This window comes from Esox lucius, chromosome 3, assembly GCF_011004845.1.
Source record: "Esox lucius isolate fEsoLuc1 chromosome 3, fEsoLuc1.pri, whole genome shotgun sequence".
Taxonomy (NCBI): domain Eukaryota; kingdom Metazoa; phylum Chordata; class Actinopteri; order Esociformes; family Esocidae; genus Esox; species Esox lucius.
In genome coordinates this window covers 16,081,333-16,103,448 of record NC_047571.1, presented here as the reverse complement: position 1 = coordinate 16,103,448, position 22,116 = coordinate 16,081,333, and the positions used below count along the sequence as shown (strand labels likewise).

The 22,116-nt window shown below is 42.5% G+C and overlaps 2 protein-coding genes across 3 annotated transcripts; one reads left to right on the top strand and one right to left on the bottom strand.

Annotated features, from left to right (window-relative positions):
* The first annotated feature begins 237 nt into the window (after nt 1–237).
* Nucleotides 238–4,560, top strand: LOC105020175 (chymotrypsin-like elastase family member 3B). The gene is made up of 8 exons (XM_010886951.2): nt 238–280; nt 475–557; nt 1,557–1,639; nt 1,970–2,095; nt 2,421–2,557; nt 3,012–3,154; nt 4,141–4,293; nt 4,487–4,560. Exons 1-8 carry the CDS (start codon nt 238–240, stop codon nt 4,502–4,504), a joined length of 786 nt encoding a protein of 261 aa, XP_010885253.2. The 3' UTR covers nt 4,505–4,560.
* Nucleotides 4,447–22,067, bottom strand: wrnip1 (WRN helicase interacting protein 1). 2 transcript variants are annotated; one of them, XM_010885285.3, is made up of 7 exons: nt 21,385–22,067; nt 19,945–20,139; nt 18,704–18,954; nt 8,818–9,041; nt 5,949–6,104; nt 5,464–5,543; nt 4,447–5,095 (listed from the first exon to the last, which is right to left on the bottom strand). In XM_010885285.3, the coding sequence occupies exons 1-7, from the start codon at nt 22,042–22,044 to the stop codon at nt 4,814–4,816; spliced, it is 1,848 nt and encodes a 615-aa protein (XP_010883587.2). In that variant the 5' UTR covers nt 22,045–22,067; the 3' UTR covers nt 4,447–4,813. The 2 variants fall into 2 exon arrangements, with proteins under 2 accessions (XP_010883587.2, XP_034146248.1); XM_034290357.1 differs by lacking the exon at nt 4,447–5,095 and having other exon boundaries at nt 5,484–5,543; nt 5,898–6,104; nt 21,385–22,066.
* Between the last annotated feature and the right edge of the window lie 49 nt (nt 22,068–22,116).

Sequence of the window (22,116 nt, the reverse complement as noted above, 5' to 3'; positions counted from 1 at the left end):
GCACTTACGCTTATCGGAGAATGATATACCATTTTAATTCCTGAACCAGAAACTGGTATGTGAGCCCCAATGCTGTCCATAATGCAAATATTACATAACAGGTGAAAACGACTGTATTGAGTCATTCATTCTTCAGTTCCACCTGGCAAGTGGGTGTCCTATCCCAGGCAGGCCTGGTGATAACGGCTTGCCCTGGGTATATATTAATCTATGGGCTAGGAGGAGAATTGATGAAGTATGGAACTGGCTCTTGTTTTGCTTCTTGCAGTCGCAGCAGCTGGTGAGTAAGCTATACAATGTTTTTAAATGGTTTGGTTTAAAAAATCTAATCGAAAAGTGAAAAAAAAATACACTCTTGGATTTTTAGTTCATGAAATTGGCATATTTTTTCTTATTGCCTATAATGAACCGGAGTAGAAAATGTACTATTTTTGAAAGACCAATTTTCTTACATTATATCCCTTATTGTCTCAGGCTGTGGCATTCCCACCTCCGCTCCTAGCATCAGTAGGGTCATAAACGGGGAAGAAGCCCGGCCTTACAGCTGGCCATGGCAGGTAAGACTGGGAGTCATAGTTTGAAGAGAACACACTAAGAATTGACTGATAATTAAAAGTATGCTATCAAATTCTACTTTATTCATCAAGCACGTCCTTATAGGGGATGCATTTTAAACTGCTTAACAAATAAAATAATGAAAGGTCGGGGGGATAAATTCAAATAGGAAAACATACAAATTCCAATAACACAAAAACATTTCACCAATTTAAATAGTATAACAAAATAACAGTGGACTTGGTTCCCTAAATATATGCATTGTATTTCATCGTCCACCCATTTAGTGACCTGCCTGTACTTTGTTTTGTAATTCATCTGCAGGGAGCACAGCAGCTAGTGACCACAATGATGCAGAGTTTACATTCTGTAATGAATACAGAGTCGGGAGGTCGGATTCAAGCGCAGAACCAAAGCACAGAACATTGAGCAGGAGTCGTAGTCAAGAATCAGACAGGAGTCAAAAACACAGATTATTTTAAACCAAGGCACAGAACGTTGAGCAGGAGTCGTAGTCAAGAATCAGACAGGAGTCAAAAACACAGGTTGTCAGTCATCAGAGAGCAACAGTACACCAACGGAGCAGGCAGGAGACAACGTCATCAAACAGATTGGCTCAAAGTCGTAACCGGATAATCAAATACAGAGACCACGTAAACGCTCAGAATGCAGATAATACTGGCAATACCTCGCTAATAAACAGGGGGACTGAACTGAAATGTAAAGGGCGGCGCGTGTAGACAGGAGTGCGTGCACAGGTGCTCAGAATTTGGGTGATCTGAGGCGTGTGCTGCGCTCGGGTGATCTATGACAGGGCTGAGGGCGTGACCTGACGGCAGACCTCACACATTCCTGGTTTATTGATATGTAAAGATAGACTCAGACACACACTCACACATATCTTCCACTATGGTCCTATCATGTCTTTGGTAATAAATACCCAGTAACCATCTGGTTTGTAGATGATCTTGGTGTTAAAAATCATTGCCACCTATTCTTAGGTTTCTCTGGAGTCGTTCTTCCCCACCTGTGGAGGTACTCTAATCGCGGAAAACTGGGTCATGACAGCCGCACACTGCATAACGTGAGTCCAGCACACAAAATCTCATGAAACAGGCTTTAAGATTTCTATAAGTTATAGTCACATCAGGCAACTGTACTGTATGTAAATAGGTAGTAGATGTTTAATGTACTGTATGGCCCATAAAAACCATTTGGAGGAGTGTCTCTCCCAGATCTCAGAGTCATCAGCACAACATGTGGCACTGTAGGACTAAAGTCATCACTTGTCAGAGGGCAAAATAAACACTGGTCCATTTGTGTTGTGTGGCTAACCATGGCTGTAATGAATCGATAATATAACACAACTGTATAATCAACTTGTTTGTGTGCGTTTCCTTCTGGTCTGAACCAGGTTCCACACCTACAGAGTGGTCCTGGCAGAGCATGACATGAAGACCGATGAGGGCCACGAGCAGTCAATCATGGTGGGCAAGATGATCCTTCACCCTGACTGGAACGGTAACTGTGTCTCCTGTGGGTAAGAAAGAGCCCTGCAAGTCCTTCATGATTACGCTCAGATGTAAAGCACAAACAGGTTTAAGTAAAACTAGGTCTGCAAACTTTGCAGAGAGATACCCCCCTGTGTCCTTGGGGAGAATGACTAACCTGAGTCACTTTCATAGACAAGCAGCTGAATCAATAATGCCCGACAGTGCTTAAAATGTTAGTGGGCCACAGACAGATCAAAACATTATGTATGGTCTTCTTTTGTCTTCTAGACTTGCTGCAACATAGCAGAAGGAACTATCCTCTAGCCCTGACCGCATAAGCCTTTTTCTCTATTGCTCTCTTGTTATTTTGAGGAATGACATTGCTCTGCTGAAGCTGGAGAGGAGTGCTTCGATCAATGACAAAGTCCAGCTGGCCTGCCTTCCAGAGAGTGGTGCCATTCTAACCCACAACCAGCCCTGTTACGTTACCGGCTGGGGCCGCCTCTACTGTAAGACCCTCACTTCTGCCCGGTTCAATTACAGTTTTCACCCTTTTTTATGTGCTCACTTTGTTTGGCATTATGTAGACTTGCAATGTAGTCTCGACGTAACACAAGACTGGCGACTTCAAGGATTTGTTGCTAGAGTTGGATAAAACACCAAAAAAAAAGCCACACACTTCAAAGCTATTCCCAAATGAATGGAACAGTGACATTCAATTTGCCAACAAGAAAGGGGTATAGATTTAAACAGTGGGTGTAGGCTTTTTACCGCTCCTCATTTGGCAGGTTCAAGGACTTAGAGAATTGATGGCTCCAGACTTTCGTAGTTGGAGGTGACATCGTCATTCTGGCAAAGCAAGACTAGTCATTGTAGACCTATAGTATATTCTGATGAAAAACATAAGCCTAAATACTCTAGTCATATGGTGGTGTCTTTGTTGTTCATATTCTCTCCTCTCAGCTGGTGGTCCAGCAGCCACCCAACTGCAACAGGCAATGCTTCCTGTGGTGGAGCACAGTGTCTGCAGGCAGAGTGACTGGTGGGGTAGCTCTGTAAAGACCACCATGATCTGTGCTGGGGGAGGGAGCAAATCCGCCTGTCATGTGAGTGATTAAATCAGTAGTCAAATGACCTAAACTGGTGATGTTACCATGTGAACTAGTACAGTATATACTGGTACTGCCATTATCTGAACAGTGAACTAGTACAGTATATACTGGTACTGCTATTATCTGAACTGTGAACTAGTACAGTATATACTGGTACTGCCATTATCTGAACTGTGAACTAGTACAGTATATACTGGCACTGCCATTATCTGAACTGTGAACTAGTACAGTATATACTGGTACTGCCATTATCTGAACAGTGAACTAGTACAGTATATACTGGTACTGCCATTATCTGAACTGTGAACTAGTACAGTATATACTGGTACTGCTATTATCATCTGAAAGTGCTTCCAGAATAATTGGCACCCTATGTATATATGAACAAAAAGCTGTGAGAAAAAAAAACTATTGTTTTTTAACTGCTTACATCATCTTATACTCCATAAAAGCATGGGTCCAAGCTTTAATTAAGTGAAAAAACATGAAGAAATAATTATTTTACTAAGTATTTGGCCCTTTTATTCTATACTTTTTACAAGTGCCTTTGGCAGCAATCGCAGCTTCGGGGTCTTGCTTTTACCTCTACCAAGTAAAATCCCTCTTTAGCTGGGCCACTCAAGGTCATTCACAGACTTGTCACTAAGGCAATCCAGTGTTTTCTTGATTGTTTGTTTCTGATCGTTGTCATGCTAAAAGATTAACATTTGACTCAGCTGTGCTGTTATCAGGTTTTCTTCAAAGCTCTGGAGTATCCATTGGGTTCATGGTCACCACACTGACCAAGGCTCATCTTGCTCTGTTACTCCATTTGGCTGGACAGCCAGCTCTGTTACAAGCCTTTCCAACCCTTTCACAATGGAGCCCACTAATCTCTTGGGGACTTTCATTGCTTTAGCAGTGAAAGGGGTTGAGTAAAATGGAAAGGGTTGGGTAAGGGATAATTTCCATTGTGGCTGTTTGACTTAATGTTTTTCCAGGGTGACTCAGGTGGGCCTCTGAGCTGTCAGGACAAAGATGGTGAGTGGTACGTCCAGGGGGTAACCAGCTTTGTAGATGGTAAAGGCTGCAACACCCCCCAGAAACCCACTGTCTTCACCCGCGTGGCCTCCTTCATCCCCTGGATCAGCCAGGTGAGTTATGACTTCTAGCTGGTGAATGAAATGCCATCATTTAAATAATGACATATATGTAGTGAGTAAATAACTTCACTGTGGTGCAGTATGGCTGTCACAACAAGGCATGTTAGGTAAGAGAGCTTGTGTTAAAACTGCAAAAAACAGCAATTCATAGGATTAACTTTAATATAATTTCTTTTGTTTGCAGACAATGGCTCAAAATTGAAATAAATCTCCAATCCTACATACTGTATAATAAACCAGTCCTGAACAATAAAATGCATTATAATCAAACGCTTCTAACAGCTTACTAGAGAAAATAGATCAGTTTGTTTGTGAAAGAATACAAACAATGAATGGTTACTATCTACAATACAACATATATTATTTAAACAAAGTGAAAAACATCACTGAACAATTGGTTTTGGTCACTACAGAGAATGATTAGTCTACCATCAGCAGCATTGACTGAGGTCCTCATCGCACATCCCACACATGAAACCTCAAAGGTCATGGGTCAACCTCAAATCACATGTTATGGGTCTGAGGGGTTCCAGGTGAAGAAGTCCATGCCCTGGAGCTCCTCGGGCAGGTAGTCCTGCTCCACAGGGACACTGAAGGCAGGGTTGTACTTGTAACCTTTAGAGTAGCCCAGGTCCTTCATCAGCCTGGTGGGGGCATTGCGGAGGTGGAGAGGAACAGAGGGCAGAGGGCCCTTATGGTTCCTCAAACTGGCCTTCACGTTATTGTACGCCTTGTAGATCTCCACAGACTTGGGAGCCCTAGCCAGGTACACCACACACTGGGCCAAAATCACCTGAGGGGTAAAAGGAGGGAGTGGGGAGTGTCACCTTTACTGGGTTTGTTTTATGACATTATTCACCATTCCAACTCCAGAGCCTCCAGAGTTCCTCACCAAAAATCTGTGTTTTTTAGGTGTAGTATATTGCTAATGTACAAAAATAAGTTATTTAACATTTCCAAACAGGAAAACATTATTCATACATTGAGATTTTATCCTGTGTGATTACCCATGTAATTCTGAGATAGTTAATAATTGGTCAATAAAATAATGAACCAGTGTGAGAAAAAAAACAAAAACATTTCATTGAGTGATTGCAGTTTGGACGCCAGCTTCAAAACTTCGGTCAGATGTAAAGACTCTTGGTTTAGGTGTTCCCTCACCTCACACTCGGGCATCCCGATGAAGTGGCAGGCCTGGAAGGCAGACACAGCCTGAGGAAGGGCAGAAGGATCTGCCAGACCTGAACAAAACAGACAGAAGTGGGATGTTAATTATCTATTTTTCTGTAGACAAACTGACTCCTTCACCTGTCAACAAACGATAAAACTTTTTCCAAACTGTAAAACGACACGACTAACAGAATAGAAGGACATTCTAAAGAGCTTAATTTAAGGACGTCGACTGGACTAGATCTACAGGCTATGATCTTGAATACACAACTCCTGTAAAGAAACAAACAAAAACGCTATTGCGTTTTGAGTTAGAGTTTGGCAAAATACAACTGGGACAAAGAAAAAAATAACTGTTAATAAAAGTGCACCTTATGCAAGCACAGATGACAATCTCCTTTAAAAACCTGGAAAATGGAACATACTGTTTTTAAAAGGCATACTGGTTGAAAGAGAGCCAGAAGACAGTCACACACCCACGTCTTCACTAGCGAAGCGCACCAATCTGCGTGCCACATACAGTGGGTCCTCTCCTCCCTCCAGCATGCGCCCCAGCCAGTAGAGGGAGGCATTGTCGTGGGAACCCCTCATGGACTTGTGAAGGGCTGAGATGCAGTTGTAGTGCTCCTCTCCTTCATGTACAAACCACACAACAGGGGGGTTAGGTGAGGAGGAACACAACCCATGCCGGTCCACATCAAAAACATATTATATGACTTCATCCATTTGTCCAATTAGCATGTCATCACCTTACTTTAGTGACACTACACCCCAAGGACCAATTCCCAGGGTTACACATCTGATTCATTGGTCCAGTTGAGGGAAGTTTCATCTCTCCTGGTAGAAGTCAATATATACCAACAACATACAGTAAAATCTACACCCTGCCCCAGCCTGGCCAACAGCAGCATATCTTTTACATAAAAGGGCCAGTGGAAGGTCTTCACCCCGGCCTAGTGGACATGGGTTTAAGCAGTAATTACTCTTCAAGATAGCACATAGAGAGTTAGCCTGACCCAGTTCACCGGTTCTTTTAAGTTGGGAGAACATCTGTCTGAAAGTAAACACATGCTGTTTCAATGCATGCTGATCCCTAGCGATCCAAATCTAATGTTTTACACAAAGACTTTTTGTTTCTTTTTACTCTGGCAAGAAACTGAACTACTGACGATAGTACAGACAACCCCGACGGGAGAACTACTGACGATAGTATAGACAACCCAGACAGGGGAACTACTGACGATAGTGTAGACAACCCAGACAGGGGAACTACTGACGATAGTATAGACAACCCCGAAGGGAGAACTACTGACGATAGTATAGACAACCCTGAAGGGAGAACTACTAACGATAGTATAGACAACCCTGACAGGAGAACTACTGACGATAGTATAGACAACCCCGAAGGGAGAACTACTGACGATAGTATAGACAACCCTGACAGGAGAACTACTGACGATAGTATAGACAACCCCGAAGGGAGAACTACTGACGATAGTATAGACAACCCCGAAGGGAGAACTACTGACGATAGTATAGACAACCCAGACAGGGAGAACTACTGACGATAGTATAGACAACCCAGACAGGGAGAACTACTGACGATAGTATAGACAACCCAGACAGGGAGAACTACTGACGATAGTATAGACAACCCAGACAGGGAGAACTACTGACGATAGTATAGACAACCCAGACAGGGAGAACTACTGACGATAGTATAGACAACCCCGAAGGGAGAACTACTGACGATAGTATAGACAACCCCGAAGGGAGAACTACTGACGATAGTATAGACAACCCCGAAGGGAGAACTACTGACGATAGTATAGACAACCCCGAAGGGAGAACTACTGACGATAGTAAAGACAACCCAGACAGGGGAACTACTGACGATAGTATAGACAACCCCGACGGGAGAACTACTGACGATAGTATAGACAACCCTGACAGGGGAACTACTGACGATAGTATAGACAACCCAGACAGGGGAACTACTGACGATAGTATAGACAACCCAGACAGGGGAACTACTGACGATAGTATAGACAACCCTGAAGGGAGAACTACTGACGATAGTATAGACAACCCCGGAGGGAGAACTACTGACGATAGTATAGACAACCCCGAAGGGAGAACTACTGACGATAGTATAGATAGTCTTGTTAATTTGTTATAATTAATATAGGCCCCAGGAAGACCAGCTGTTGCATAAGCAGGAGCTAATGGGGACCAAAATTAACTCATAATAGATCAGTGTAAGGGGCGGTCAGATCCCTACATCTAAGATGGATGAAATTACTCAGGCACCAGCACCTTGACAGAGCTACAGTAGGACCGAGGCCATGGAGAATTATAATGAACGGTCATGCTAGCTGGCACACTGCAGAGGCCATCTGTCTCTGGTGGGAAAATGACGCCAGCAGATATCTAACTTAGGGTCTCCTGGGTCACAAGACATTTGTTCAATAACTGCACCTCCATTGCATCCAGGTAGCCCAAGAGATCCCCTCAGATGTGTTCAATGAACACTGTTTATAGTTTTCATCTGCACAAATAGGAGTTTTAAAAGAATGCAGTTGACTAAAAGTTGAATTTCACCACTCTGTAATAATCAGATTAATTTTAAAAATCATAAAAAAATCCAAATGTGTCAGTCTAGTGTCATGGAATTTCACATAGATATTGATAGATTAACAACACAGACACCTTTACTTAGAAAATATAGCGGAGTAATTTAACACGCTGCATGGAGAGAGACCGCATGCAATGGAAGGACATGATTCCTCCTGCTAATATAGAATCTATCATTGTAATCTTAACCTATGCAGGTTAAGACAATTACTCTACCAGTGAATTACTTCCTGAGGCCCAAATAACGGCATTAGACAACGAGGCACCAAGTCTTGCCAGACAGTGCAAATGGCCCACCACAGGAGGTGACACAAGGTCAAGGTGAATATCTTGGGGGTATAAAGTGGGGAGCAGGTACAGAAAGGGAGTTGTCAAGTTACATGACAATGGGCACAGTGGAAACAATGGACCTCCAACACCATGGCCTGATTATCGCATTATTCAAGATGGGCATCTGTGCTAGACATTTAACATATGGAAAGGATTTGAACTGAAAGATAAGTATAATTTCTCCCACACTAGTGAAGGGCAAAGTACAAGAACAAGCTAAAAAGATAATGTCCACTTAATACAAATAAAAACTACAAGAAAATGTTTTCAGTGGTGATGAACTCAGTCAATCTCTGTATTGGTCAATAAGCTCAATTGGTCTTGATCAGTAACCTATCAGCTCTCTAGGGCCAGGCTGGCATATTATGACATTGGAGTTACCTGCTTTGTCGTAGAGGATGTGGGACCTCTGAAGGCCCTCCTTCACATGCTCCTCCAGCAATACTATATCCTGCGAGGCGTTGTCAGATCCTGATTGGCTAGGACGTGCTGCACCCACCCGGGCCTGGACAGCCAACTGGAGTCCATTGAGCCCCGCCCGGGCATCGCCATCACACAGATGGGCTATGGTGTCCAAAGCCTTCTGCTCAATGTACACCTTAGGTCTACAACACATGAAAACATGAACCAATTTATAAACAACAGGATATAAATACTATTTATATATTTGTAAATAATAAAAAGGGTATGTTGTTTCCTGAATTCCTAATGATTGAAAGCTGTGGTATAATAACAGACAACACGGTATACATTTTGGTAGCCATTTTAGAATAGCAATAAGGCAACTCTCAGGTTTCTGGTACATGGCCAATATACCACAGCTAAGGGAGGTATCCAGGCACTCTGTGATGCAGTGCATGAGATATATTGCTTAGCTGTGGTATATTGGCCATATACACAAGCAGGATCAGGGTTGATGTCAATCTGGGACATTTCCGTTTCCAGTGGAATAGCAGTAGTATAATGCCATGAATATGTAAAATGTATGGCACAATACGAATTCCAAGGTTATAGTTAACGTTAGGAATCACTTAGGTTTAGGTATTGATTCCTAACGGTTAATGTAATGAGTAAAGCATCAGGGAGGATTGGGAATCAGTTGACTCAAATGACCAGTCACTGTCGTGTGTCTACACCCAAGGGCCAGTTATTTAGGTATACCACCCTGTTAACGAAAACTGATGGCTCCTACAGACATTGAATCACATGGCCGATGCATTGGTAAATAAATCCGTCAGACAGACATGGGGGTATTTCAGAGTGCAGGGTTAACATACTATGACTTTAAACCACAACTCTGGGTTGACTGACTGAGCTGTCAAAGCCCCCGTTTCAATTAGGGACACATTCTGATCTGTTCTGGGGCCATCTCATAAGAGAGTGGTGTTATCTCGAGAAGCAAGCTAGCTAGGCAATTTCAAGCAATGCCCCTGCATTCACAGCTCACAGAAAAATCTCTAAACCATTAACATTCAAACAATTGCCTATTAGGACAGAAATTGAGTACATAGGAATAAATGTTTATACTAAATAATGAAGAATAATTGAATAAGTAAATAAACATACAATTGACATATTTCGGTTCCTTCAAAAGTAACACCTAAATGCCTTTATGCATTAAAGTCTCCAAATGTGTGCTCACTGGACATGTTGAAATTGGAACTCCATTATAGCCAACAGAAAAAAGGCTGAGGGCTGAAAAACAGGTGGGGGTCCAAAAGAGGCTGTAGAGATGCTGTAGGGATGTTTTCATAAAATGTTATTTCACATTAACCTGATGAAGAGTAGACCGAACGTCTCATGTGATCTCTTGCATATCAATTGGGTGTTAACGAAACATTTAACCAGGGCTCATATAATTTTCCCTAACAGTCCAATTGTCAGATTTTTCCACAGTTAATTGTTAAGAGAGACTGATGAAGAATAAGGTATAACATTTGGATTTCAATGTGTGTCAAGGTCAACAGTTGACCTTCTTACTAAATTGATGTGACTAAGGAGCAACAGTTTATTTCATCTTGATGTCAGAATGACCTGTTTCTTGTCCTTGAATGCCTTGGGAGGATGAGTGAGCCCATAGATAGGGAAGTCCTTCGACTTCAGAGAATATGCTGAGTCATGATGAGTACTGGCTGGGGAGCGAATCCCAGAGGGTTGTGAAAAACATTGATGGAAGATTCCAGAAGGATCCATCCAGAAATTAGCATAATGGGAGGACCTAATATCATTGTATAACCATATTGTATAAAAATTTGTGTTTAAGGTTTGGAAGTCGGTTGTTCTGCAGACCAACATGGCTTGGTTGCGCTGCAGATCAGCACGGCTTTATGACGTCAATAAAGTCTACTTTTGGATTTGAAGGCTCCTGAGTCTATGAATCTTTTTTGTCTGGAAATCTGAAGTGTTTTCCACGACAATGCCCCCAGTCAAAACAGGTGGGAGTCCACCATCACCACGCACAGAGGCGGTAGAGATGGCCTTAGTCAAAACAGGTGGGGGTCCACCACCACCACCACACAGAGGCGGGTAGAGATGGCCTTAGTCAAAACAGGTGGGGGTCCACCACCACCACACAGAGGCAGTAGAGATGGCCTTAGTCAAAACAGGTGGGGGTCCACCACCACCACACAGAGGCAGTAGAGATGGCCTTAGTCAAAACAGGTGGGGGTCCACCATCACCACGCACAGAGGCGGTAGAGATGGCCTTAGTCAAAACAGGTGGGGGTCCACCACCACCACACAGAGGCGGTAGAGATGGCCTTAGTCAAAACAGGTGGGGGTCCACCATCACCACGCACAGAGGCGGTAGAGATGGCCTTAGTCAAAACAGGTGGGGGTCCACCACCACCACACAGAGGCAGTAGAGATGGCCTTAGTCAAAACAGGTGGGGGTCCACCACCACCACACAGAGGCGGTAGAGATGGCCTTAGTCAAAACAGGTGGGGGTCCACCACCACCACACAGAGGCGGTAGAGATGGCCTTAGTCAAAACAGGTGGGGGTCCACCACCACCACACAGAGGCGGTAGAGATGGCCTTAGTCAAAACAGGTGGGGGTCCACCACCACCACACAGAGGCGGTAGAGATGGCCTTAGTCAAAACAGGTGGGGGTCCACCACCACCACACAGAGGCGGTAGAGATGGCCTTAGTCAAAACAGCCGATGAACTATTGCTGAAAGTGTCTCTGGAGGAAGCTCATCGGACCCAACCACCCTCCAGGACACAAGGGCCTACATAAGAGGTTAGTCATTCAAATGAATGAAATGTAGGCCAACATTCATCTTTTTGCCGGTGTTATTCCCAGTGACGCCCACCCAGTCGCCTTAGATGCAAATTGGCAAACTGATTTTCTTGTAGCAGCATTAATGCTGTAGAGAGTCTTCCAAGTTCACATAATCTCATTCATTTACTGAAGGAGCAGTGATAGGCACAAGTGCACTCTATGCAGCCAATCATACGGAAACCCTAAAATATTAACTGACTAGTGTTCCCAAGTCGTCAAAATGCTTAGCCCCTCAATGTTTTGTTTCCCCTTAAACACTGCAAATAGTATAGGAATAAGATATGCCCCCCTCATTATACCCTGGAGCCGGTCCTGAGATGTCGATTGTGCAAAAAAATGGTAATGCTCAAACAGAATCATCAGGGAATGTTAAAACATACAAGCGGGGTCAGATCACCCTCTCCCGACAAAGATTTCTGCTGAGTATTTGTGTTTCAATATGAACTGGCTCTTTGTGAAAAGAAACCACCATGTCTAACACATTCGGGATGCAGGTTTCAGTTAAAGAGTAGGACAAACTCCAACAGCATCCAGCTGCAGCCCCACACACTCAGCTGGCTAAAAGTCATACTTCCCTTCCGCCATTTCCTGACCCACTCCTACCAATTTCAAACTGTTGTCACTCGAGTAACCATAGTAACGTTTGGACAATTCCATCGTTGTTTACTTCCGTTTCATAATTTCCTTTACAATCTCCCTAACAACTGTTGCTAAAACCATTATACGTTTCCATCAACTCTGAATCAACTAACTAAGTTTTCACTAAACTCGCTTTCTGAAATACCCCATCTAGGCCTGGGGTATGACTGAGCATTGGAATGAGCTAAACAAGTGCTTCCAAGCAACTGAGTGTGATGTGCTAGGCATGTCGGTTCCAGTACATAAGAAACATCAGTAACTAACAACTACTTTGATAAAAGATGTATCTGTCGATTACTACTTCAATGAATCAGATAGAAAAAATACACTATTCCCCAAATTAAATGCAAGCGTTTTATTTACAATTAATTAAAATGTTCCATATTTTGCTTATCCTTTTACAATGTATTAATTAGAACAAATCTAGGCAGTCATAAAAAAAAGTGTTGGAAAAGTATTCCAGGGAATTACATGAAGCTGGAGGAGAGACTTGACTGACACGGTAAATGTTAATGCAAATTGTAATGCATTTAAATACCTCAACGTTTCTATTGTGGAGAAATATAGAGCTCATCAAATCGGACACTAACTGGTTTAAATCAACAGCAACGTCGTGAATGCTTAGGTAGCGGGAGATGCTCCACAATACACAAACTCAACGTGCTCAGGTAGATCACCGGTTAGGTGGGGGGAAAAAACTAAAAAAAACTTTACGTTAACAGCCATGCATTCAAGATGAACTACTTAACTAAAAACTTAACTTCACGCATACAAACTGAAATTTGTATTATATTAACGTACCGTGTTGAGACTTCATCTTCTGTCTTCAAGGCTACAACGTCGTCTACAACTCCTGTCTTCAATGCTACGATGTGTTTTCTCTTTAAATGCTCATGCATTACACAGTTGTACTACCGTGCCATGAGAGTTCTGCTTTGCAAATTTTGCAACAAAGTTTTTTCGTTGAATTCATCAACGTGAAGTGGGACCATACTTTTGAGGTTTTTGGTCGTCCGCGACTTTCCTTCGTTGCAGCCTGCGCCATCTCTCAAAATGTATATATTTTTTTGCAGCGTCTCGTGTAGACCCAACTAATCGATAGTGACATTGGTTGTCAACAATTTTTTATATCGACGTTATCGATTTTTATCGATTTGTTGTTGCAGCCCTTTTACGCATGGGTGTCAAGGGTTTACACAGAATGGTGCAACAAACAAATACAGTCAGGAGCAGTCCTACCGGACAAAACAGCTCATCTGAAGGATTAAGGAAGGCATTGCCCCATACTTTTTGATTCACAACTGACTGGGGCAGGTAGACTAAATCTAAATCTACTCAAACAACAGCACTTAAGTGGCACTAATATCTGTGGGATAATTTATTCTGCTGCCACTTGCTAGATGGAATCTGACATTGCTGAAGTAATCACATCTGTCGTTTTCACTAGAAGTTGCAATTTAAGCTCAAACTACAGTTATTTCAGTCGCTTTGGTACTATTATAAATATTTTGTTGCAGTGTAACAAAACTCTTAGTACAAGGCTCCAAACAGATCATACACGTAAATCATTAAATATTGCATTCAAAACAACTGATTTCGCATTCAATTGGTTTGTAAACATCTTTCATCACCAGAGGAGTATACTACCAAGCGAGGTAAATGGCTTACCGAGGTAACTTCTGGAGTAACTTCCCGATTAACCCGTACTACGAAAGGTGAATACGTATTACCCGAGGTATGCTGTCATGGTAACGTACGCCGCATCTCTAAACTGCCCGGAGCAGGTTATCTTTATGGTTAACTCGATGTTACCCAATATAAGCGCTCTTCCTCCCACAAAAAGGCAGGCACGTTTGGAAGACCCAATCTAGATTGTAGCAGGGATTGTGGGAGGCCTGCTCCGCATGGTGAGGGTGTTTAAAAGCCGTGTAACTCTAGTTCACCCCGATGATGTACTCTAATAAAGATATCGATCCTGATCTGACGGAATTCCGTATATTTGCCAGATTCTAAGGCCAGCCATCTCCAATGCCACTCGCCGGAGTAATGCGCTCATGTTGAACAGTGTGTTGTGCTTTGCGATATTTTGCCAGTGGACATATCATGTATTCCATCGCTGATGCTGAACATTTGAGCAAGAATACTGCATGCAGAGCAGTTCACAAGGTGGTATCTCTCACGAAACTGCTTGATGCATTTGTTGTGTTCCCTGGCCATTCAAGCGTTCTTAAGATCAAGTATGCTTTTTATGCAGTCGCAAGTAATTAGCAAAAAAATACTTGGTCTATTGTTAATATGCATATACTGGGCCTAGGCTATACAGAATACTTATTCCCCATAGGAATCACGAAGGATATTGGTGGAATAGACCGTATGCATATCCCCATTAGATCGCCCCTGGGAGAACATAAGGGGAGTTGTGTATAGGAAGTCATTTCACAGCATTAATGTTCAGGTATTTGATCATTAAATTCATACAGGTAGCCCTGCAACCTAGGTGTTCTGTGGAGTAGATCTTAAATAATTAACAGTGAGTAAGAGATGTAGCCCATGTGTAGGCCATAACTGAAATATCTTGTTTTCACATGTTTAGATAGACTATTTTACTTGTCCTTACATCTCAATCATACTACAAATAAAGTAAGAGTCTGTATGCCAAAATAGAGAACATAGGACAAGAACACTGCTCACTAATTTAACTGTCGGCAAGACGCTGCCAATAAGCCTCCCTGGCTTTGTTGGCCGCTACAGCGTTAGATTTAGATGTTACCCTTTCTTTAAAGCCCTCAATGAGGTGTTCAGCCGCAGCATTGTAAGACCCAATAAGTGGCTTGTGTCCCACCACCCCATCTTCAGGTATGGCTACACACATGAATATCTTTCTCCCATGTTGTCCAGGCACATGGACAGTTGCTCATCGGCCAATGACATTTCGCCGACACTGTCAAGTTTTGGCTGGGTAGAAGCCTGCTTTATCAACAAAGACGTACTTGTGGTTGTTCACAACAGTTCAGTTTGTAGTTCTGACCCTGTTCAGGGGCTCTCGGATTTATTCCTCAGCCTTGCTGTCTATCCTGCTTGATGTTGAAAGATATTTCCAGTGTTCACATGGTTTATATGGTTATATGCTGACCAGTTGTGGTACTACTGTGGGTGGCAATCATGTCCTGTTTATGACAGTATTGTATAGTACATAGGCAATGCCATGGTCTTTTGTGGCTCACACTACCAACAGCAAGGTTGTGGGTTTGAATCCCACAGAGGTCACATAAACCTATGGCCTTAGGGTGGTGATTCTGTACTTTGGAAACTGCACATAGTAGGCAAAACAATGTAAAAAAACAGATAGACATATGCACTCTAAAGAGGCCTGTGTGAACAACTTCCAGTGTGGCTGGAGAAATAAACATTCTACCAACCTATGCCAAACATACCAGCATTTGGCAGGTGGAGGATGTTCGTTTTGGATTTGATGACAAGCATCATGCAAGTTAAGATATGGGTTATAAACAGGGAAATATAGGCACTGAACAACAGTGGTGTGCAAAACAAGCACAGTCCAGAAGGCACAACTCCTTGTCACACATTGGCTATAGCAGCAGAAGACTACCCCGGGATGCTTCGATATCAGCTATTGAGGAGTGGAAACCACCTGTCTGGTCAAACAAACCCAGGACCTGCTGGGTTTCACATAAACAACATGGCACATTGAGCACTTAGCATTTCATTGGAGATCAGAATTCCTGCTGCAGAACAATCAAAGAGAGGCACTAGAGATTTTGGTTGATCCTCCAGCCAACCACCCAATTCATCACCGCTTCTAACCTATTGACCCTGATGAAAAGCAGCCGGGAGGATTCCAGATGTATGACCTGATCAGAGTCAGACCCCCCCTCCTGTAAACCAATGCTGCATATGGGGCTCTCTTCAATTCCGCCATGGGCAGGTTCCCACACTAACACCTGCTGTTCTACCAGCACTTCAACCCATCATTCTCTTATGCCATGGCCACCTCTGGCATGACGTGGAGGATGGTTAGAAGATACATGTGACTTGTGTGTGTTAGGCTAGCAAAGATTGGTCAGATGAAGCAGAGGTACTAAAAGTTACAATTAGTCTTCAGGTATGAAACCAGGTTCTATACTCTTATTGTAAATATGGTGCCTGAGCAAAATGTCAACACCTTGAAATACTACTAACCTCCAGAAAACAGTTCATATTGAAAGGCAATTTTGGAAAATATGCAACTGCAAAGACATTTAAGGTACGGTCATCCGATTGACACTGCCGAACCTCCCATTTCTATAACACAAGTACACAACAGAGATTGGATCCACTTGGCCACTGAGGTGCCAAATAAAATATGTGAACCCCCTTACCAAAAACAACTTTATGCAGAGGTCAGATATCCAGCTGACATGAATACAGACAGCCTTTTTAATAGGACTTGGCTTGGGTAATAATGTTATTCTAGAAGCTTGGTTAGACATCTTCTGGCCTGGGTGTTAGGGTAGTGTCAGGTTGGTGGACAGACGGCCATGGACAGTGTTGAGCCGACAGAGGGAGAGGGCTGTTGAACCCGGCCTCAGGTCCACAGGTCATGGCACACACCCTCCATGTGATCCAAGTGGGTCAGCACAACATCTCCTTATTGACATCAACCCTCTTAACACTGATCCAAGTGAACTCACTTAACCTACAATTCCAGGCACTAGTCGATCCAAGGAAGGCATAATTCTTAAGATGAATTTGAGATTTTATTTTAGGTGGCAGAACATCACCATTGTAACTAGAAATGTGGTTTAGTGGCCGCCAGACCATCATATAGAAAATACATATATTTGAATTGTATTTACAATAATGAGGTACCAGTATGATGATTTGACTGGCCTAAATAAAACAATCTGTCTTTGAGGTTAGAGGAATTACCTAAACTGTTTACACATTTCAGCCACTTAGTTTGACATCTGACCTGGATATCACTGCTACACCAACAGCCCATAAAACATTTCTACCGACTTCTCATTTGACTGCAAACCATTTGCTAATAGTCATGAATAGAACTGAGAAGCGCTAAGGACGGCTATAAGGGCCACATACTGTAAGTGTGAGCTAATCTTGGCTGGATGTCCTTGTTGGACATTCCCCAGGCCCCTGCAGCCAAACATTCCTGTCTCTGCCATTTTTATTTGATAGGGAATAGAGAAGGCAGCAATAGTGGTCATAAAATGTTGTGTTATGGAAAATTGTGTTGCAAGGTACCCCGAGTTGAATGGCTAATTAAAAACATTCAATTCTTCTATCAAATATTCAAGTCTAACATGTTGCACGATTGGAAATGCCTACTACATATAGGCAAACGAACATAACCCAAGTTTATACTAAGACATGAGCAGAACGCACCAATGATATACAGACTATTACCTGGACTTTTCTCAACAGAACAAATGCATTTGCGTAGCTTTTCCAAAACCCTTCTCCATTGAAATGAACTGCATTTGCGTATACAAAGTACTATCAACATTAACCAAACAGTACTAACTGAACGGCACTTGGAAAAAAAAACTACAAAACAAACTAAATGAAATATAATAATAATGATGTTATGTAAGTGTTGTTGCAGACATTACTGAACATCCAATTTTGTTGACAAAAAGTGAAACTGTTAAACATTTTTGAAGCAAATCAATGTCCTCCCTCCTATGTTCTTCTGTCTGTGGTTTTGGAATAGAGTATAATGAACCTCAATTCTGATAGCATTAGCCAACATTTTTCTTTAATGTTCCTTGGAACCTATCATTGCTCGATTTATTACACAGACAGAGCCCTGTATATCCCGCCCAGACATCAAAATGAGACCAGGTGAAAGACAGAGGATAATTCCCTGAGAAAGGACCTGTTCAAGACCAGAGCTTTTCACCCTTATATCACACATGGTGGTGAGTGAGCTGTGCAGATGAGTGATCTGGGTGCTATATGCGATTAAAGACAGTGGACCATGATGGCTCCTGCCATGACTGTTAAAACTGAGCCCTCATCTGCTGCCAGCAGTTTACAGCCACCTTACTTAGACTAAGCCACAATTTCTGTCAACAGAAAGCGACGGGAGATAGAGAGAGAGACTGAGAACAACCGCCAGGACTGTATACCTACAGTCAACCCTGCCAGCACATAAATTACCCAAAGAAAACCATTTAAGGTGGACAGCGAAGGAGGACCTCCCTCTCAATAAATCAAGGTTTAGAAATCCCAGACTTTGGGATGACATGCACCCCAGTTGAATCACTGAGCGTACCAGATAACAAGGCACGTATTCCCGGAGGAGAGGGCATTAACTACTCACTCCGATCGGAGCTCGGCTGCATCGAACTCGTCTTGATCCGTGGCATCGTTGACATCTTCTCCCAGTACTCTGATCCCCAGCCAAGTGACGGTCCTAAGGAGTATTGAACGCATCGCTTCCACAGACAGCTTCTCCAGAACCAGGACCCTGCACCTGCTCAGCAGAGCAGCGTTCACTTGGAACGAAGGGTTCTCTGTGGTCGCCCCGATCAGAGTCACCGTCCCACACTCCACATGAGGGAGGAAGGTGTCCTAGAGACACCCGGGCAACAAGAGACGGATGGAGGACAAAAGAAAGACACAGGACGAAAGGAGTTAAAGGTGTTGGCTGTTCCGTTTGTGGTTCAACATCATGGGTAAGTCATGACGCATCAATTACCTGTGAATGAACGCTTATATACATTGGTTTAATAACACAGCTAAGTATTATTAGGCTACATGGTTAAAGGACAGTGATTTCATGCACGCCCTCTGGTGGCTATTTGTTCCATCTTAGCACCTCTTCAGCCCAGGGCTCTCTACTTCATATAAATAATAATCACAATCTACACTAATTTCTGGGTAAGGATAAGGCATAGTTCTATGCCCCAGAAAGACATCCTTCATATTGCATGTTTGCATCCTTATTAACAGTTATTATCAGAGTGAAAACATGCCTACTATCTGATACCTACTGTGGTTAAATGTTATTTGCACATAAAAACCACTGTGGTATGCTGTATGAAGGATTATTTACATTCAAATATTGGCTTGCGATGTATTAATGGCTATAAATTAATTAGCACCTTAGGCATCACTGTACATGTCATTATGTTTGGATTTCTAACAAGAACCACAAGGAAGACCATGTTTGCCACTCAGTTGCAACCGGCTGTTAACCTTCGTTTTCTTTCTTAATTGACCCAAACGTTTTAGACATCAATGGAAGTTGTTGCATTCCCACAGTCACAGGTTATCCCCATGATTCAGATGACCCCAATTCAACCACTCAGAGACAGTTGATGTTTGATCATTTGAAAATAAGAGTGCACCCATCTGCCTAAATATTTAGATTTGATAATAAGACAAGATATTACTGAAATTGTCTACACAGTTTCATACAATGATTTATCATCATTGGAAATGTCTTGCAGGAGTGCTACCCTTTACCCTAGCCTCTATCAATATACATCATGGGCAATAACTTTAGCGCAGTTCTTATTACTGGCGGGCACACTTCAGTTGTCTTTAATGCTAGCCTACCTGTTGTGACTTGTTGAAGCGATGAATCTCATCTATAAAGAGGATGGTCTTCCTCTTCATAAGTTTTAGCTCATTATGAGCCTGCTTAATGACCTCTCGCACCTCATTGGTGGACGTGCTGGTGGCAGAGAGAGTAACGAAGCGGGCTGTGCCTCTCTTCTTACTGCCACTAGCTATGATGTGGGCCAGGGTGGTCTAGAAAGGACGCAGAAATGCAAATAACAGTTAACATATCAGGCCTTTGATTCTTATCCATTTAGCCGATCAAGCAAGTACTTGAATAGGCTACTTGTGAATTCTAATGGAGTAGGCTAACTCACCTCTTATATTAGAGACCTAGCCAGTCCCCAGTCAGTCAAAATAATGCTGTAGCTAATTGGTACAGATCGTCATCTGTCTTCTTAAAAGTGCAGTAACATGAAACTGTTTATATATTAACTTCATAAAAGGTCTCATTTGGCCATGACACAGGGGTTAGCACTCAGTATCATGGGATCTTTCCCGGCGAAGCCAGAAGAGGACTGGCCACCACTCAGAATTTAGCTGCTCTCTAAGTTTCTTCCAAGGTTCCCGCCATATTGGGGAGTTTTTCCTAGATACTGTGCATTCATTCTTGTGGTTGCTTGTTCTATGGGATCTAACGTCTAATGTAAAGAGGGCTTCATAAAATACATTTAATTGATCTTTACTACCCACAGAGTCAGGACATCACTAATGACCCATACAAATGACGGATATGAAAGATGCATTGTTTATAAACTGCCCTGCAAACAATGAATGTTAATGTTCAGAGCTAGTGCCAGGGTTCTTAACAGAACTCCCCATCTACATACATGCTATCACAGACAGAAGAAAACAGTTGCTATTGTGTGACCCCACCAAGTGAAAATCCCTGGACCCCTGGCCATGCTTTTCCAAGGTCTCTGGCACACAACTGACTTAATATGTGAATGTATTCTACTTCAAACTATATGTAAGCAGGAACACTTAAGAATCAGATTCTCTCAGTCTAACTCAGTACCCTCCCACTACATTACTGTTTGCAATTAACAGAGGTAATACCCTGAACATTGATCAGCACAGCAAAATAACCAATCAAAGAATGTGTGGTTATGAACTTACATGTCAGATAATGGTAAAAGAATATAGAAATCACATTACTTTGTGGAAGAACCTATGAACTATAGATTGTTTTCATAAGGTTTGAATCATAAGTGACTTAATAGTATTGTTTGAAGTACACTAAATCAACTCAACTACTGAAGAACTTCACCCACTGAAAACCTCAGCAGAATTATGGAAATGTTGTACTATTATGTTAACATCTTTTCTTTTTCTTCAGACCCATCAATAATTAGCACTCAAAATGTACAGTACTTGCGTTATCTAGCCTACAACACTCACTTGATACTTCTAGCTTATAAAATTAGCCCACCGCACCTTTCCACAACCAGGTGGTCCCCATAAGATCAAGGACGGAATCTCCTGAGAGTCCAACAGCGACCTGAGAAGGGTGTGTTCTCCCACGACTTTGTTTTGGCCAAAATATTCTTCCAGCGTAGTCGGTCGCATTTTTTCGGCCAGTGGTTTATCAATACTAAGCAGTGTTCGCACAGAGGTTGTATCCTGATGGGTCTTCTTTAGCGTGTTAGAAACACTCGTATCTACACTTGTCTCAGTTTCGTCCGGTGTGTTGCGTTTCATTCCTTTACTGACAGCAGAGCTGGCACTCTGTTTATTCGATACAAAAACATTTCGTTCACTCTTAACTGGGCCCGTTTTTCTGTTAGTTTGAAACATACCGAAAACAGGCGAGGATGGCGTACCTTTTATCGCATTAAACGATTCTGTCTTGTTAACAGGTGGAGTTTTCGGAACAGAAGTGTCTTGAGACATTCGAGATTTCTTGAGAGGAGGTCCGTTCTCTTCATTACTGGTAGATGTCGGAAAAGTATCATTATTTAATAAACATGTGTCTAGATGAGCATTGATTTCTGAAGCCACGAAGTCCTTAGAACAAACGGGACATTGTACAGGATGTACAACAACATCATCTAGCACTTCGCTCGCCATGTTTTTCATTCCCGCGAAACTTGTCATTCCCACGTGACAAAACAGGCCACGTGACCAAAATACAGATACAATCCAGGTCTATTTTTTTATCCTCCTAAT